The sequence below is a fragment of the Eucyclogobius newberryi genome, unplaced genomic scaffold (assembly GCF_026437365.1).
Source record: "Eucyclogobius newberryi isolate DKJ021-1_F unplaced genomic scaffold, fEucNew1.0.hap1 SCAF_17, whole genome shotgun sequence".
Classification (NCBI taxonomy): Eukaryota; Metazoa; Chordata; class Actinopteri; order Gobiiformes; family Gobiidae; genus Eucyclogobius; species Eucyclogobius newberryi.
In genome coordinates this window covers 15711313-15730643 of record NW_027315801.1, presented here as the reverse complement: position 1 = coordinate 15730643, position 19331 = coordinate 15711313, and the positions used below count along the sequence as shown (strand labels likewise).

Sequence of the window (19331 nt, the reverse complement as noted above, 5' to 3'; positions counted from 1 at the left end):
TAGAAAGAGTTGTTTGTTTCAACAGAAACTCCCCCCTTGTATCTACCGAGCTAGCCTAATCAGAATTTTAATGGGCTATTAGAATCCTCTTTGTCTTTGTGAGACCCTGGCTCAACCACCCTGAGTACCTGATTAGCATCTAAATGTCCTGGTCCTGGTCCTCTACCTCTCCAGGGGTTCAGTATTCAATTATAGATACCAGGAAGATTGAATCTGAGCCCTCCATTTCTGTTTAAAGAAGGTCTTTCTTTTTTAACAAAAATAGCCTCCTTGACTCCTCTTTCAAACCATCTTTTCTCCCTGCTTAAAACCTTCACCTCACCGTCTTCAAACGAGTGATTAGAGGCTTCAAGATGGAGATGCACGGCACTCTGTGGTCCTGAACTTGTATTTCTTCTGTGCTGATAGAGCCTCTTGTGTAGAGGCTGTTTAGTCTCACCTATGTACCGTTCTTTACAGCTTTCTTCACTGCATTGGATCGAATAAACTACATTGCTCTGTTTTTGAGTCGGCAACTTGTCCTTAGGGTGAACCAGTTTTTGTCTTAAAGTGTTACCTGGTTTAAAATAAACAGGGACTTTGTGTTGTCTAAAAATTCTCTGCAGTTTTTCCGACAGGCCAGACACATAAGGGATAGAAACACCCTTCCTTCTCTGTTCAGTTTCACTTTTGTCCTGCTTCTTGGTTCTCTTCACTCTGTTGAGAGCCCAAGCGGGGTAACCACAGGCTGAGAGGGCATTTCGGACATGTTTTTCCTCTTTCTTCTTGCCCTCTGAGCTGGTGGGCACACCTTGAGCTCTGTGTTGTAAGGTTCTGATCACACCCAGCTTGTGCTGTAGTGGGTGGTTGGAGCCAAAGAGCAGATACTGGTCCGTGTGTGTAGGTTTCCTATATACTTCTATTTGGAGTTTTCCGTCCTCTCCTCTGATCGTGGAACAATCAAGAAAGGCCAAGCGATTCTCCTTAGAGTCTTCTCTTGTAAACCTGATATGTGGGTCCACAGCATTGATGTGATCAGAGAAGGCTTCCAGCTCTTGTTCCTTGATTGTTACAAACGTATCATCGACATAGCGAAGCCACAGTTTTGGGGCTATGCCTGAGAATGAGGCCAGTGCCTTCTTCTCAAAGTGCTCCATGTACAGGTTGGCCACTATGGGAGAGACGGGCGAGCCCATGGCACAGCCATGAATCTGTCTGTAAAATTGTCCCCGGAATTGAAAGTAGGTGGTGTTCAGACAGATGTCCAACAGTTTACATATGTGTTCAGGTGTCAGTTTGGTCCTTTCCTGTAGGGTGGTGTCTTCCAGCAGTCTGATCCTCACCGCTGCTACTGCATCAGAGGTCGGGATGCAGGTGAACAGGGACACAACATCATATGAAACCATGAGGTCATCTGGGTCCAGTTGGAGATGTTTCACTTTATCCACAAAGTTGTGCGTGTTTTCCACATGATGTTCCGAATTCCCCACAAGCGGAGCCAATATAGTTGTTAAATGCTTGGCCACATTGTAAGTGATGGAATCTGTGCTGCACACTATGGGTCTGAGTGGAACATCCTTTTTGTGTATTTTTGGAAGGCCATAAATGCAAGGCATGGCTTCACCAGGATACAGTCTGTAATACAGAGGCCGGTCTATCACTTCCTCTTTTTCCAGCCTTTGTAAACAGTCTATCACTTTCTTCTTGTAGCCACTGGTCGGATCTCTTTTCAAGCGTTCGTATGTGGTCGTGTCCTCGAGGAGGGTGTGGACTTTGGCTTCGTAATCAGCTGCGTTGAGAATCACAGTGCAACGTCCCTTGTCTGCTGGGAGGATGTTGATGCTATGATCTTTTTCCAGTGCTGAAAGTGCTTTTCTCTCTTCAGATGTGATATTTGAAGGAGGTGGTTTGGCACTCTTCAGGGTCGCTGTGACACGTAACCTCAGGTCTGTAGCCTCCGATTCAGTCATTTTGTTGTTCCTAATTGCAGTTTCAGTGGCTGTGATGTAGTCCTCTGTAGGGATGTGTTTAGAGGTGACAGAAAAGTTGAGACCTTTAGAGAGCACCTCCTTTTCTGCCTGTGTCAGAACACGATCTGATAGGTTCTTAATCCAATTGTTTTTGCTGGTCGCTAATTTGTCTGTCTCAGTCCTAATGTCTAGCTCGACCTCACCTGCATTCTTTTTGTTCAAAAGAATGTTGAACTTATTGATTTGGCGTCCTTTGCTCTTCCTGTGCTGTTCTTCTTGTACTTCAGGAAGGCTCCTCCCAATGGGCGGGTCTTACCACAGAACAGTATTAATATCGGAGTTCTCGATCTAAATTCTTTTATTGACAATGACTCTTGGATGAGATTCGAAACGTCAATTTTTTCAAACTGAGTCCAGATGACTACAACTGAAGCTTTTTCTACCAGATAGTTTTGTTAACTGGAAGCGGACCCTTTAACCATGCTCTTGCCTGTCACAGATTTAGTGTGGTCATCAGAAAAGAAAACTATCCTGATCAGCAGCCAGCCAAGCGAGTGAGCGGTGGACCTCAGCAGATCTATCGTCAGCCGGGACACACGGTCTACCTGCTGCCCACCTTGGTCCTGGTCAACCTGCTGCCGTGTGACCTCAACTTCTACATCAAAAGCAGCTCCATCAAGGGCTGTCTGAAGCCAGGGAAGGAGGCTGTACTGCACTCGGCCGACACCGCTCAGAACATGGAGCTAGGTTTGACTAAACGCGCTGACCGCCCTGCTCTGAAACATGCTGTATTCTATTCTATTCTGGTCTGTTGTAGGTGTTCTGCTGGAGAACTTCTCTGTGTGCAAAGAGCTTCTAATCCCACCCGGGACTCAAAACTATGTTGTCCGCATGAGGTTGTACGACAGTAACAAACGGCTGCTTTGCCTCACCATTCGCATCCTTCTTAGAGCACAGGGGGCGCTCAAGATCCTCGTCTCTGCTCCATATTGGCTTATCAACAAAACTGGTAAGAAGAGTTCGAAGTTAAGTAAGCCTGGAGTATATTCTGTATATACACTGCTTAAACAGCACCTATGCTTTATTTCTGCTATTTCTCATACATAGACCTAGGCTGCTGCAAAAAAAAAATAATTAATGATAATATGGAAACTGATTTAAAAACCCAAAAGAATAATAATAATCCTAGTAAACCCTTTTCTAAATGTAAAAACTTTAACTTCCATAAATAAATAGCAGACTGAAACACTGAGTCATTAGTTAGTATCCAGAATAAGAAAAAAAAGTACACATGATAAATATTGAACCCCAAAAATATTGTTCTAGCTTTTATCTAAATACTATTTATTTATTTATTTACTGTTTAAAATGCATACTACTTTGTCTTCCAAATACAACAGTTGTTTTTTTTATTTTTACAGCTGTTTTATTATGATAATCGAGATAATCTGCAACAACATTGCTATTATCTAAAAAAAAGCATAAACTTGTATCGAGTACTGAGCCTATTCCTTGGTATCAAAATAGTTTGCAATTTAGTATCATGACAACACTCGTATACATTATGTCTTGATGGTTGTTGTTTTTGCTATTATACAAATATCAAAATGATAATCATTCATGTCTATAACATTTTAATCTATAAACGTTGATTCCTGTTATTTTGGAAATTATAATTGTCACACAACATTTCAATCTGATCTAATGTCTGATGGGAACCCCCTTTATAATATAGTGAAAAGCTTGTTTTTATTGTCTCTTTTTCCAGGTCTGCCATTGATATTTCGTCAGGACAATGGAAAAACCGATGCCGCGGGTCAGTTTGAAGAGCATGAGTTGGCCCGCAGCCTCAGCCCGCTTCTCTTCTGCTACACTGACAAGGAGCAGCCGGCTATGTGAGTAACAAGTGTAGAGCGCAGCACAGCCCCAACACGTTCAACGCCCTAACACGGGCCGCACGACGCCCTAACACGGGCCGCACGACCGCACGACGCCCTAACACGGGCCGCACAACGCCCTAACACGGGCCGCACAACCCCCTAACACGGGCCGCACAACGCCCTAACACGAACCACACAACACCCTAACAGGGGCCGCACAATGCCCTCACACGGGCCATACAACGTCCTAACATGGGCTGCACAACGCCCTAACGCGGCCCGCACGCCATAACAGGAACCACACAACACCCTAACACGGGCCGCACGACGCCCTAACACGGGCCGCACGACGCCCCAACACGGGCCGCACAACGCCCCAACACGGGCCACATGATGCCCTAACACGAGCCGTACAACGCCCCAACACGGGCCACATGATGCCCTAACACGAGCCGTACAATGCCCTAACACGGGACACACAACTCACTTGTCCTGTCTGGACCAGGTGTACCATGCGCATCGGGAAGGGCATCCACCCTGACGGTGTTCCAGGCTGGTGCCAGGGCTTCTCTCTGGATGGAGGCAGCGGTGTGAGGGCAGTGAAGGTCATTCAGCACGGAAACAGACCTGGACTCATCTATAATATCGGTGAGCAGCTGCATTACAGCGTCACGGTGATTTTAGTTGATCACCGTGATTTTTTATTTTTAGTGTTTGAAGGCTGTGTGATTGGCTCCATCAAGCAGTGAGTACAAACCTGTCCTTGTTTGTGCAGGCATAAATGTGAGGAAGGGGAAAGGGCGCTACAGAGACACCCACATCGTGACCTTTGCACCCCGCTACCTTCTGGATAACCGATCTTCTCACAAACTGGCTTTTGCACAGAGAGAATTTGCACGGGGCAAGGTAAGGAAACATCTGCATTAAAACTAAGACCAAAAGTTAAAGATCGACAGAGCGGTCAATCTCGATGATGAAGCTTGCACATTTTATTGGCCACGTCCACCAGCCAATCCTGTGGCAGTAGCAGTGTGAGGTACTGAAGTGCAGTTTGCACTCCCTTTTTTAGGAGAAAGAACAGAGTCAGGGTCACAGCTTGTCCCTTTAGTCTCCTCACGTCTAATCCCTCCTTCCCTCCTCTCGTGTGACTCCCCCTCCCTCATCCTGATGTAGCCGCAGCTTCTCTCTTCTCTCCCTGTGTCTGAGTGAAACTTAAAGGGCCTATATCATGCTAATTAACTTACAGTGCTATTGATGCCTCATCAATCTGCCCAAAGTGGTTTTTTGATTGATTCTGCAGTATTTAGCAGAGAATAGTCTCTATCCTTCCCCTCGGATGAGCAGACGGACAGGGGCTACAATCGTCCTGGTGAGCGCCGCAGCACTCTTCCCTGTTTCAGCCCGTCCTCCAGGGAGCACTCTGTACCTGTAACGCGCCCACACGGGAAAAATAGCATAATATAGGATCTTTAAGACCTTATTTAGCACATTGACATTGCATGTGTTTCTGTCGATAGCATAACATGCTTATGCAATTAGACTTAATATTACTCTTCAGTACATAAACTGTCCAAACTTAAATGTGGTGGTCATTATTGGTCCTATCAAGATAAAATAAATTTGTAGTAATCCCAGTGCATTCTTCAATGCAACAGTCTGTTTTCAATAAGATGGAAGAAGATCTAATTTTAAATTTAAATCAATGAAAGTGTGGTTGGTTACATTTCCCCCCATATCCCCCAGCCTTAATCATAACACATGCAATTTTAAATATACTCTAATTAGATACTTTTTTGATCCCAAATCAAATAATTTGAAGATCAGATTAACTGTAACCATGTTGAGTAAGTTAAGTTAAACTTTATTGTCCCTTCAAGGGAAATGTGTCTTTGGCGCGTAGTGCTTGGGTGCACTACGTCATAGAAAAATACAAAATAATTCAACACAACAGGAATAACACAAACATTGTATAAAAATCACAACCCCCAGGTTGGCAAAAACAGTGATATTTAACAGTGTAGGTTAAATAACAAAAGCCGCAGCAGCACAACTGCTGTACACCCACGATTAGTGCAATACAATTGTGGTATGATTTATTAGTGCAGAGTCTGCATTATTCACAGTTCAGTACAAAAATGACTTGCTCTTGAACGTAACAAAAACAATCTTAATTTGTGTTTTAGGGCACAGTGAACCCGGACGGCTACATCTCCACTCTGCCAGGCTCCAGCGTGGTGTTCCACTGGCCACGCAACGACTATGACCAGCTCCTGTGTGTGCGCCTCATGGACACGCCCCACTGCACCTGGTGTGGAGGCTTCGAGATCAACAAGAACAAGTCCTTCCACATCAACATGAGGTCAGCCCTCTGGACCCTTTAAATGTGTACAAACTAACAACATTCTAACTCCCCGAACGGAGGCTGAAGTCAAGCGCAATATAACTAGATGTGATGATGTCATGACCTCAGATGGAGGTGAGAGACACTTTTCACACTCTCTCCCTTCCTCAAAATGAAAACTCAAGGTGGTTTTGTCAGGGTAAAACGAAAGTTACATATGTAACTACGGTTCTATAAATCCCAGATGACCGCCAGACAGCGGTGCTGAAGCACTGAATGAATGTTCCCTTCGCACATGCGCAGTTCGAGTAATTATACCAAATGAGTCACACCTGTGACCCTGGATGGCACCCAGAGGTAATATATTCCCCCGCCATCCATCACTCTTCTCCTTCCTATCCTTCCTATCAATCTTCTCGCGAAACCGCAAGGATTCGGAGTGACAGAGCGCCTCTGGCGGTCATCCGGGATTCATAGAACCGTAGTTACATATGTAACCTTTCGTTCTATTTCATCCCTACTGACCGCCAGAGGGCGGGGCTGAAGCACTGAATGACATAATACCAGCTATGTCATGAAGAATCCCAAGCACATACCTCAGTGAGAAGGACCTGGGGATTCCTGGAGAACCACACCAAGAGGATGTGGAGCGGCCACATTGACGCTGTAGAATCTGGCAAAAGTGCCCGGCCCAGTCCAAGATGCAGCCTCGCATTAAGCTCCCAATGGAGCTTAATGCGAGGCTGTGGAGACGCTTCTGGTGGAATGAGCCCTCACGCCGGGCGGTGGGGGGAGTCCTGCCACACTGTAAGCACAGCGAATCACATCGACAACCCAATGCGAAAGACGCTGTCTGGATAGTGGACAGCCCTTCTTAGCACCACCGTAGCATACGAACAGCTGGTCTGAGCGTCTTATGTCTGCAGTTGCCGCAATATAGGCCTGCAATCCCCTCACTGGGCACAATGACCGGAGCCTGTCCCTGTCTTCTCCAGCTGGGGGCTCATACCGAGCCAAACTCAAAGGCCGGTTGCAATGAGCGCGGGACAACACCTTGGGCAGAAACTTCAGATTCAGCCATAAGGTGACACCAGAGTCATCCAAGCTCCATCTGAGACATGTGGGACTGACCGAAAGGACATGTAACTCACTGACTCTTTTCGCGGAGACCATGGCCAACAAGAATGCAGTCTTCCCAGACAGCCATTTAAAGTCCGCCTGTGCCAAGGGTTCAAATGGAGGTTGGCAGAGGGAATCTGACACCACTGACAAGTCCCATATTGGGGCACGTGGAGCGTGCTGTATCCCGGATGACTTGCGCTCGGGATGGAGCGCAAATTAGCCAGTCATCAGATATGGTAGGACTTTCAGTCCGTTGGCCTGCAAAGGTGCAAGGGCTGCTTTCACACATCGTGTGAACACTCTCAGGGAAAGGGAGAGTCCGAATGGGACCCCTACAAGCTCCCCGTAAAAAAAAGTGAAACCAAGTTATGACTCCCCACAGTACAATTGTTGACCAAACCATGATTACAAGATATGGCAGCAACATATACTTCCAGGGTCGACGGGGACCGGCCATCATCAAGGAGAGATTGGAGAAACTCCAAGATGAGAGGCACTGAACAGGACACCGGGTCCTCACCGTGGGCAGAACACCACTGGGAAAACAGCTTCCACCTGTTCTCATACTGCTGACGAGTAGAGGCAGCCCTGGCATTCAGAAGCGTTTGTTTAACCGCATCGGCGAGGCCAGTTAGCTGTGGCTCGGACTCGCCAACGGCCATACCCACAGCCGGAGGCGTTGAGGGTTCGGATGCCAAATCTGACCCCTCAACTGAGACAGTAGATCTCTCCTGGCCGGAAGGGGCCACAGAGGGCTGCAGCACAGGCTGTACAGTAACGGAAACCACGGCTGTGCCGGCCAGCACGAGGCTATCAGCAATAGCCTGTGACCCTCTTGGAGGACCCTCTGTAGGGTGGGCCAAATCAGTGGAGGAGGAGGAAATGCGTACAGAAGGCCCTGAGGCCATGCGTGTGCCAGCGCATCCTGGCCTAAAGAGCCCGGCGCCCTGGCGAGGGAGAACCATAGCGGGCAGTGGGTCGACTCTTCTGAGGCGAACAAATCTACTTGCGCCTGACCAAAAAGGCCCCAAATCGTGTGCACCACCTCGGGGTGGAGGGACCACTCTCCCGGAAGGGGTTACTGCCGTGAAAGAAAGTCTGCCACGGAATTGCTTTCTCCCGGCAGATACACAGCTGTCAGTGTGGACAGACGATGCGCAGCCCATCTCAACAGATTGCGAGACACCTCGAGGAGCCGAGCCGATCTGACACCTCCCTGATGGTTGATGTGATAAACCGTGGAGGTGTTGTCGGACCGAACCAGAATATGTTTCCCTCTCAGGTGTGGCAGGAAATGTCCGAGAGCTTAAGAAATACCTGTAAATCTCAGTGAAAAATAAATCGTCACAGTCCTCGGAGGGCGAAATCCGCAGCTCCAACCACAAGGTAGTAGGACTTTAAGCGACTGAAAAGTCAAGTTCTTTGTAATACGAACCGCACGCGAGAAGATAAAGAGAACGGAGTGATGGATGGCGGGGGAATATATTACCTCTGGGTGCCATCCAGGGTCGCAGGTGTGACTCATTTGGTATAATTACTCGAACTGCGCATGTGCGAAGGGAACATTCATTTAGTGCTTCAGCACCGCCCTCTGGCGGTCAGTAAGGATGAAATAGAACCATGTGAGTGATGAGAGCCTTCTTTAAACACTTTTACTGTGTCCACCTCACAATAGTTTTCATTCATATTGCATACTTTACCACAAGCTATACTTTTTGTGAAGCTCAAATACAATACACGTGTTCTGATCTTCATTTTGGCTCCATTCTAGAACGCAGCGTGTGAAAGGGCCTCCCAGTGTTCTACTGCGTGCTAATGCTGCTTCGTCTTCTCCATTACAGAGACACCTTGGGCAGTTGTTTCTTTCTGCGAACAGAAATCAGCCTGAAAGGAGCCACGTATCAGATCTCCTTCAGCGACACGGACCAACTGCCCCCACCTTTCCGCGTCCAGAACATCTCCGAGGTAAGCTGCTGTCCGTCCGCACGCTCGCAGCCGTCCTCGAGGTGCAGAAGAAGGTTTCTGATGGCACACTACCCGCCCTGCAGGTGCCCGTCCAGTTCTGGCAGCACGGGGTGGCAGACATGAAGCTGCGCACAGAGGTGAAGGCCGGAGCGGTGCTGGACTACGCCTGCGACGAGCCCACGCTGCTGCCCTACCTCAGCCTCTCCGTCAAGGGGGCGGGGTCGTCCGAGGTCACCGCCGACATGAACAACTTCAGAGAATACAACAAGCTCTACTATGAGAACTTCATCTACATCGCAGCCACGCACACCTTCTCACAGTACGAGTCACATCCTTTCTCTTATTCTGCAGCTATACCTCAGTCACTGTAAAAATGTAGTCAATTTTACTGTAGATACTTTTTACTTTTACTTTACTACATTTGAGGCCAAGTCTCTACTTTCTGGACTTCTTTAATTGGACTTAAATATAAAGTACTTTCCATATGATTTAAGGGTGAGTATTCTTTTTCATGTTTATAGTGAGATCCGGCAAGTTCAACTTAACTACATAAGTACATTTGATTCAATACTAACTACCACTTACTACCCTAGAAGTATAAATAAAACGGTAATAGAATTCTTTTGGTGATACTTTTATGGTTATGTGGGTGATTATTTTTGCTCTTGTATTTATAAGATAAGAGGTAAGATAATCCTTTAATATCCACACAAGGGGAAATTTTGTATACTTTTACTGAAGAAACAAAGTTGAGTATTTCTTCCACCACTGCTGTTCACGGTTGTTGGTTAAACTCTAAAGTCTGGTTTTGTTGCGACAGGAAAGTGGACGGGAGAAAGAAACGTCTGGTGAGCTGTGCCGAGCTGGTGCTTGATGTGGACACTAAGACACAAAGAGTCATTCTGAAACAGAAGGTACAGATGGACTTTCTTTTCAATGACTCAAGAAACAGACAATACTTGAAATGTGTGTTGGGCACTAACAAACAATGTTTGACAGGAGCCTGGGAAGCGCTCTCAGCTCTGGAGGATGACGGGGACAGGCATGTTATGTCATGAAGGCTCATCCCCTCCACAGAGCAAGCCTGCCCAGCCCCGGCCCCTGGACTCTTCTCTGGTGCTGGACATCGCTGGACTTGCAGCAGTTTCTGACAACAGGTTGGTATTGGTAATAGAAACGTCACAGAACAGCTGCTACAGTCTAATACAACTGCAAACATGTTAGTTTATATCTGACATTTAAAAAGAGAGCATCAAGTAAACAATAGAACTAAACCACAAACACAACTGAACTCTGCAGAGACGCTCACATTCATCACTGATGCAGTGTCACACACTGTTGAACTGACGTGTTTCTGAGTGTGTTTGCTGAGGAAATTAGTTTAGCTAGCATAGCTAGTTAATTGTTGTGGGCCAAGTTGAAGTGTCCTTTATATCCCCCCATGTGGTTAGCTAACAGTCTAGCTAAGCTCGAGTCATGCCTGTGTCTGTTCCAGTTTTGAGCCCCTGATGCTGAGGAGGCCGGACTCCCGCCGCAGCACCACTCAGACCTGGTACTTCAGCTCTGGCATGCTCACCTGTGGCCTGCCCCGCCTTGTGGTTCAGGTTGGTACTGCATGTTAGCACAGCTTTGCCTCTGTCATGACATCCACAAGAAGATGTCCTCGAGGAGACCAACAATTCTCACAAATAAATATGTTTCTATGCCTCCTGCTGTACAATCTCTTAGTGTGACTTGAGCTAACTTGCTGTGCTCTCGGTGCTTTGTCAGGTCAAATGTGGTGTGGCAGGTCTGTATGACGGGGCAGAGGTGGTACTAGGCCCAGACTCGGGTCCCCAGGCTCCCAGCCCAGAGCAGCAGTTCATCAACCAGAAGATGAGGCCTGGTTCTGGGGTGCTCTCTGTGCAGGTGCTCCCAGGCGGACCCACCCGTGTCCTCCAGGTAAGTCTCACTCTGGACTAAGGCTTTGTGTTCAGAGTACAACATCACTCGTATTCGGAGTACAACATCACTCGTATTCCGAGTACAACATCACTCGTGTTCGGAGTACAACGTCACTCGTATGACCCTGGTTCCACTCTGTAGCTCTGTGTCCTCTGTGTGCAGATCAGTGATAACTTAAGACGGAGCATGTCTGGCTCCCCCACCACAGAGCAGGAGCTGGACAAGGAAGAGAAGCCCAAGGAGACGGAGACAGAGCAGGAGCTGGAGGTATTGGCCCCTGAACTTACTGTAGATAACTCCAGCCACATTTCCACTGGTTCACTTTGGAGCAGATTGTACGGACTGAAAGTGTCTCCATTGTGTGGAGCGCTTTAATAGACCGGTAGGGTCAAAGTGGGACATGAGAGGTGAAGCTGCTCCCGATCGCTATAGTGCGAGACGGTTGGATAAAAGAGAACACAGACTCCGGTGAAAACAAGAGGGCAAAAAGCAGATATAAACAGTGGCGTAGAGGCTCTGAGAAGTGAAGAATAGAAGAAAATGCTGAGGATAAAGTGGAAGTAGTTTCCTGTAACCTTAGCCACATGTCACAGCCACACAGTGTTACCACATTTCTTTCTGTGAGTTGCTGAGCTCAGCCTTATAATTGAAACGTTTAATTCAGGTATTATGTTGACTGCATTTCTGAAAACATGAGTTGTGTCTGGGTGACATGGACCCAGAGCCAGGCCTTAACAACTGTTTCAAGCCCGTTATAGTGACCCGTCTGTGGGAGAGTGAGCACAGACTAACATGTTCTAATGGTTCATATGGAGCTAGCTGGATCTCTGGATCTTTGTCCCTCTGTGCACAGGTGCTGGTGACCCTGGACGAGGGGGTGGGGGTCTCCCTGGTCAACAGAGTCCCAGAGGAGCTGGTCTTCACTACACTGTCTGGTATCAACGTCCACTTCACCAGGACGGCAGCCAACGAGGTGTTAGAGCTCAGCATCCAGAGCATCCAGGTGACACCAGCACTCGCAGCACTCACGGCACTCACAGCACTCACAGCACTCATGACACTCACGACTCTCACGACACTCACAGCACTCACAGCACTCACAGCACTCACTGCACTCACTGCACTCATGACACTCACAGCACTCACACTCACAACACTCACACTCACAGCACTCACACTCACACAGCACTCACACTCACAGCACTCACACTCACAGCACTCACACTCACACAGCACTCACACTCACAGCACTCACACTCACAGCACTCACACTCACACAGCACTCACACTCACAGCACTCACACTCACAGCACTCACACTCGCAGCACTCACACTCACACTCACACTCGCAGCACTCACACTCGCAGCACTCACACTCACAGCACTCACACTCACAGCACTCACACTCACAGCACTCACACTCACAGCACTCACACTCACAGCACTCACACTCACAGCACTCGCACTCACACTCACAGCACTCGCACTCACACTCACAGCACTCGCACTCACAGCACTCACACACTCACAGCACTCACAGCACTCACACTCACAACACTCACAGCACTCACACTCACAACACTCACAACACTCACAGCACTCACAGCACTCACACTCACAGCACTCACACTCACAACACTCACAGCACTCACACTCACAACACTCACAACACTCACAGCACTCACTCACAGCACTCACACTCACAACACTCACAGCACTCACACTCACAACACTCACAGCACTCACAGCACTCACACTCACAGCACTCACACTCACAACACTCACAGCACTCACACTCACAACACTCACAACACTCACAGCACTCACTCACAGCACTCACACTCACAACACTCACAGCACTCACACTCACAACACTCACAACACTCACAGCACTCACTCACAGCACTCACACTCACAACACTCACACTCACAGCACTCACTCACAGCACTCACACTCACAACACTCACAGCACTCACACTCACAGCACTCACACTCACAGCACTCACAGCACTCACACTCACAACACTCACAGCACTCACACTCACAGCACTCACACTCACAGCACTCACACTCACACAGCACTCACACTCACAGCACTCACACTCACAGCACTCACACTCACACAGCACTCACACTCACAGCACTCACACTCACAGCACTCACACTCGCAACACTCGCACTCACACTCACACTCACACTCGCAGCACTCACACTCGCAGCACTCACACTCGCAGCACTCACACTCACAGCACTCACACTCACAGCACTCACACTCACAGCACTCACACTCACAGCACTCACACTCACAGCACTCACACTCACAACACTCACACTCACAGCACTCACTCACAGCACTCACACTCACAACACTCACAGCACTCACACTCACAGCACTCACACTCACACTCACAGCACTCACACTCACAGCACTCACACTCACAGCACTCAGTCACAGCACTCAGTCACAGCACTCATGGCACTCACGGCACTCATAGCACTGCTGTACTCTTGGTGCACATTTTCCTGAGGGTCTGAGGTCACCACTTTTTACATAATTTATGGTCTCACAAAATGTCCCTGTCCCATCTGTTTAAAAAGATGAATATATTCAAAAGGCTTTATCAACATTGCCCAGGGTTGAACTAGAACTAGACGTGTACCAACCAGCTCTAAACCAGGACTATCCCAAAATGAAACCAGTAAACAAGAGAAAAACACTGATCTGGCCCCAAGGCCCTAAGTTGAATAGGTTGTGTTTGTAAAAGGAAAAAGATTCATAAGTGAAACTGTGAACTTGCCATCAACTCAACACACATGTACTTCTCTGACCTGATGTGTGCTCGGTCAGAGCAGCAAACTTTATTATCAAATCTGTTTTTTGCCCAAAACTGGACATATACATAATGTTTGAATCACAAAAGTCTTATAGAACGGTCAGTAATCAATATATCATCTCAAATCAAGTGTTGGGCTCAAATGGCGTGATGTTGACCAGTCAACCTGAATAAAATGTGCTGTTCCTTTTACTTTGTATAATTGTTATTAATGGTACATTTTCCTTAGTGTTGGTTTTTTTTAGTTTGTTAAAAGTATGACTCTTGATATGTTGTGTGTGTTGCATGTATGTGTCAGGTGGACAACCAGCTGCTGGGCACCACTCACCCGGTCATGCTGTGTGTGAGCCCCAGCTCTGGGGACAACAGTGCGGCCGACACAGGGGACGCACTGCAGGTCAACTCTGTCAAAGTGCCCAGTACTCTGCAGCTCACACAGCTCTTTAAGGTGCTCCATCAACTGTTCTGTGATGATCTACAAATTGATCTCTTTTTCTAGACCTTTATGTGGCCTTAAACACACCTCTGCCCACAGCACCTGATGGTGACCACTCGACGCTTCACTGTGATCGTCGAGGAGAAGCTGCTGCTCAAACTGCTGCATTTCTTTAGATTTGGGGAGACAGAAGCAGGTGCGTTATTAAAGTGCCCGAGGTCTCTAGTGTCCATACGTCTTTGAGCTTCAGTAGGTTCATGTAAGACCGTCTGTACAGAGCTGGAGAGGCTGGACGAGAACATCCATGACAGGCCCAACGAGAACGCTGGACCGCCCAAGCGCTACTACTTTGAAAACCTGAAGATCAGCCTTCCTCAGATCAAACTCAGCGTCTTCACCTCGCACAAGCTGCCTCTGGATCTGAAGGTGAAGCTCGGGGGAACATTAACCTGACTGGAAAGTGTTTTAGCTTCGGCTTGGCAAGTGTCTGCTGAAGTAGGCTGTGGTCACGTGACATCACAACATTCAAAATCACTCCAGTTTAATATTGAGCTGGAGCAGTGGACAGTTCTGTGATTGTTCTTATTTCACTCAGACAAATATGTGCTTGTTGTCTGTTGGAAGGATCTTAAGCCACAGTTTGTGGAGACGATCCCAAACAAATAATGAATCACTTTTTTCTCTATACACTTATTTCTTCAGAAACAGTGAATCTTTAATAGTTCCTGCCCAATGTCTGAGATTATGACAAATCAAATTCCTGCATGTGAAAACACCCTGATGATGTCATAGTCTCAGATGGTTTCCCTATTGATCACATTGTACTTTGCCATGAAATATCTAAAAGGTAAAATTCACACGTTCACGTTCTATAAGTGACAAGACTCATTTGCCTCTTGGATTACCACAAAAATCTGTATTTTAACACTCAATTGTAGCTGCTCCATCATTGGCCTGTAGAATGTTGTGACGTCATCTGAAACCCAGGAATTGCTTTTACATTTACTGATTATTCTTTTAACTAAAACTCATACAAACCCCTCCTTTAAAAGCTCTGGTTGAGAATTCTAATATAAATGCTGACATAAACAGAGACAAACTAGATCAGCTGTTTAAGCTCAGTGAAAATGAGACTGAACATGAATGTGTTGTTTTATTACATTATAAAAACATTTCATTAATGTTACTGCATATTTGCAATGAAATGTAGGGAAATATTGACTAAAATTAATATATAATCTTTTTTCATGATCTCTATAATGATATTCAGACAATATTTGTAAAAAAACATCTGAAATGTCTTTAACGATCTTGGTTGAGGTTCAATTATTGCACAAAAAGATGAGCTAATTTAAATAGTTTTCATTATAGACAATATACTTTTTATCTCTCTTCCACCTCTAAAATATAAACGTATTACATTTTATTGTAAAACATCCTGTCCAACCACACCAACTCCTGTCCTGATGGCACAGGCTCTCAAAGGCACGCTGGGCTTCCCTCTGATCCGCTTTGAAGACGCTGTCATCAACATGTACCCGTTCACCCGAGTGCACCCGTACGAGACCCAGGAAATCATCATCAACGACATCCTCAAGCACTTCAGAGAGGTACTCTACTGTTTGGGTCAGAGCAAAGACCTGAGACCGATGCTGGTCCAGTTGATGTTTAAAGGTGCGAGTGTGTTTGGCAGGAGCTGCTGAGCCAGGCTGCACAGATCCTGGGCTCCGTGGACTTCCTGGGGAACCCCATGGGCCTCCTCAACGATGTCAGCGAGGGTGTGTCCGAGCTCATCAAATACGGCAACGTGGGAGGCCTCATCCGCAACGTGACCCATGGTGTCTCCAACTCTGCTGCCAAAGTAAGAACTCCCACAGCAGCTCCTCCTCTGTGCAGAGGTGAGAGGACACGAGATATGTTTCCACTGGTTCATTTTGGTGCTGATTGGTAGAGTCCAAAAGTGTCTCCAGCGAAATGCACCGGTCAATTCAAGCGATCCACAGTGAGCTGTGAGAGTTTGGATAAAAGAGAACACAACAAGATGGCAAAAAGCAGAAATCATATCATTTCTCACCTCAACACTGACTAGATCTTGTGCTATATTTCCATTTATGCAAATGTATATGTCGAGTCGACAGCGGTGGTAAAACAAAGCTAGCACACGTTAGCATCAGCTGTTTCCTGTTTATCGACACACAACACTCGCAACAAGAAAACATTTGTTTGCTCACATAGCGGAGCGCTCTTATGGAAGATGACAAAATCCTCTTTGTGTGGTCAGTTTGCAGGGACTCTGTCGGACGGCCTGGGGAAGACCATGGACAACAGGCACCAGAGTGAGAGGGAGTACATCCGCTATCACGGGGCCACCAGTGGAGAGCACCTGGTGGCGGGCATCCACGGCCTGGCTCATGGTGAGTCCTCTGGGTGCTGTGTCCCGGTGCTCAGTCATGTCCTCACTGTGTGAACCTCTGCTCTCCTCAGGGATCATCGGAGGCATGACCAGCATCATCACGTCCACAGTGGAGGGGGTGAAGACAGAGGGAGGGGTTACTGGCTTCTTCTCCGGTCTGGGGAAAGGCCTTGTTGGCACGGTAACCAAGCCGGTGGCAGGAGCTTTGGACTTTGCCTCTGAGACTGCTCAGACAGTCCGGGACATGGCGAGCCTCAGTAACCACAGGTGAGCTCGGCTCTTCCTGGATACAAAGGTTGTTTCTCAGTGTTATAGTGTTTTGTTCTGTCCCAGGCTGAACGTGCAGCGTGTCCGGAAGCCTCGCTGCTGTAAGGGGCCCCAGGGCCTGCTGCCCAGGTACTCGGCCACACAGGCCGAGGGCCAAGAGCAGCTCTTCCAACTCACAGACAACATCCACTCTGAGTTGTAAGTGTCCATGTCCTGCAGAGCCAGGTCACACTACAGCCGCTCAGTCTGACTGTGTTCTCTTTGGCAGCTTCATCGCCGTGGAGCCCATCGACACCTACTGCGTGCTCATCTCCTCTAAAGTGGTGTACTTCCTGAAGCCAGGCGATTACGTGGACAGGGAGGCCATCTTCCTGGAGGTCAAGTACGATGATCTGTACCACTGCCTGGTCTCCAAGGACCACGGCAAGGTCTATGTGCAGCTCACCAAGAAGGCCGAGAGCACCAGCAGCGGAGTGGCTATTCCTGGCCCCTCCCACCAGAAGCCTATGGTGTGACTCCACATGTGCTGCTCATGCTGACCTAAACCTACTGACATTAACCCTGTCTCTGTGCTACACCACAGGTCCATGTCAAGAGTGAAAATCTGGCCATCAAAATCTCTCAAGAAGTCAATTATGCCAAGAGTCTGTACTATGAGCAGCAGCTGATGCTCCCGGCGTCGGAGCACGAGGTCTGCCTCCTGCTGGACTCCTGATCCTGCTGGACTCCTGATCCTGCTGGACTCCTGATTCTGCTGGACTCCTGATCCTGCTGGACTCCTGATCCTGCTGGACTCCTGATCCTCAGACAAATCGCACTTTTAATCTCCTCTTTTGTGCTGGTTTGACAAAATCCAGTGAAAAGAAAAATGCGCCCAGTGTCACTGATTTGGTATCCATATGCACATGTGTATTTAGGTGTATTTCTACTAAATGAAGATGTATATGACAGTAATGTTTGTTATAAAATTATTTTATGAACCGATGCTGATGTGAATATTTGTAGTTTCTAAATCTTCCTGAGCAGTGTACATACTGTATTATGAGCTCAGAAGTGCTATTTTGTGTATGATAGATTATTCTGAGTAGAACATGCTGTGAGTGCACTGGTCAGTGATCATGTTGATCATGAGGACTGGACACATGGCCACTGCTTTATTAAAGAACACAAGCACTTTGACTTAAAGTCTGTTTGTGTCTTTCTCTTCTCTAAATGTCGTCAGATGCTTCCAATTGTGTTGTCGTCCATCTCTGCTGCAGATACGCTGTGAAAGTATTGTTCACCAGATCATGGCTATTAAAAATAACAAGCTTACAGAGTGACCCAACAGAACTTAGACAGAACAGACACTACCAGTTTATTTAGTCCTACATTAATAATCAAACATCAGGCATTTTGAATTGTGTGTGGTAATAGAACTGACAACATTTAGGCCTATCAATTACGACAATGTCACCTGCTGCTAGCTTTACTTTGAGAACAAATACTTACATCCTCAAGGCCCAAGTCACTGGGATAGGCTCCAGTCACCCGCGACCCCTAACGGAAACAAGCAGTAGAAGATTAATTCATGAACTTACATTCATCTTTTTATCTTTTTCCCTGTGAGCCAATGTAATTCCTATTTTACTATGTGACAAACTGCTGTGTGGACGACTTTATGTCCACAAATAACTGACTTTTAAACATTTGCTTGAACTTAATAAACAAACAGAATAAACACGAGTTCAACATTGTTTTGGTCTGGTCAGTACAATCAGCAAACAGCGGTGTGTCCTGAGGAGCTGTCCATGGTACCACATACTGCAGTAGAGCACCACCAGAGGGAGCTCTGGTCCTGAAGACGGGCAGGACACAACAGTCGCAAGCTATTTACAACTCCAATTCAACTCACAGGAGTGGAACAGGATGAGCGGATCTGGAGGAGCGGAACAGGAGGAGCGGATCAGGAAGAGCGGATCAGGAGGACCGGAACAGGAGGAGCGGAACAGGAGGAGCGGATCAGGAGGACCGGAACAGGAAGACCGGAACAGGAGGAGCGGAACAGGAGGAGCGGATCAGGAGGAGCGGCACAGGAGGAGCGGATCAGGAGGAGCGGAACAGGAGGAGCGGAACAGGAGGAGGGGAACAGGAGGAGCGGATCAGGAGGAGCGGAACAGGAGGAGCGGAACAGGAGGAG

At 47.4% G+C, this 19331-nt stretch overlaps 1 protein-coding gene across 3 annotated transcripts in view; it reads left to right on the top strand.

The window, feature by feature from the left end:
• vps13d (vacuolar protein sorting 13 homolog D) overlaps window positions 1–18331 on the top strand; it is a 62117-nt gene extending 43786 nt beyond the window's left edge. For all 3 annotated transcript variants that reach the window (XM_072449284.1, XM_072449283.1, XM_072449282.1), the window contains 24 exons: window positions 2449–2696; window positions 2767–2958; window positions 3718–3844; window positions 4335–4477; window positions 4605–4735; window positions 6013–6188; window positions 9134–9257; window positions 9341–9576; window positions 10078–10171; window positions 10257–10414; window positions 10753–10861; window positions 11028–11198; window positions 11364–11468; window positions 12055–12204; window positions 14335–14484; window positions 14572–14668; window positions 14750–14898; window positions 15948–16082; window positions 16166–16333; window positions 16754–16886; window positions 16957–17152; window positions 17219–17350; window positions 17421–17661; window positions 17736–18331. In XM_072449284.1, the coding sequence (XP_072305385.1) occupies window positions 2449–2696; window positions 2767–2958; window positions 3718–3844; window positions 4335–4477; window positions 4605–4735; window positions 6013–6188; window positions 9134–9257; window positions 9341–9576; window positions 10078–10171; window positions 10257–10414; window positions 10753–10861; window positions 11028–11198; window positions 11364–11468; window positions 12055–12204; window positions 14335–14484; window positions 14572–14668; window positions 14750–14898; window positions 15948–16082; window positions 16166–16333; window positions 16754–16886; window positions 16957–17152; window positions 17219–17350; window positions 17421–17661; window positions 17736–17867 (3697 nt within the window). In that variant the 3' untranslated portion in view covers window positions 17868–18331. The remainder of the gene's footprint in view (window positions 1–2448; window positions 2697–2766; window positions 2959–3717; window positions 3845–4334; window positions 4478–4604; window positions 4736–6012; window positions 6189–9133; window positions 9258–9340; window positions 9577–10077; window positions 10172–10256; window positions 10415–10752; window positions 10862–11027; window positions 11199–11363; window positions 11469–12054; window positions 12205–14334; window positions 14485–14571; window positions 14669–14749; window positions 14899–15947; window positions 16083–16165; window positions 16334–16753; window positions 16887–16956; window positions 17153–17218; window positions 17351–17420; window positions 17662–17735) is intronic.
• Window positions 18332–19331: the final 1000 nt, after the last annotated feature.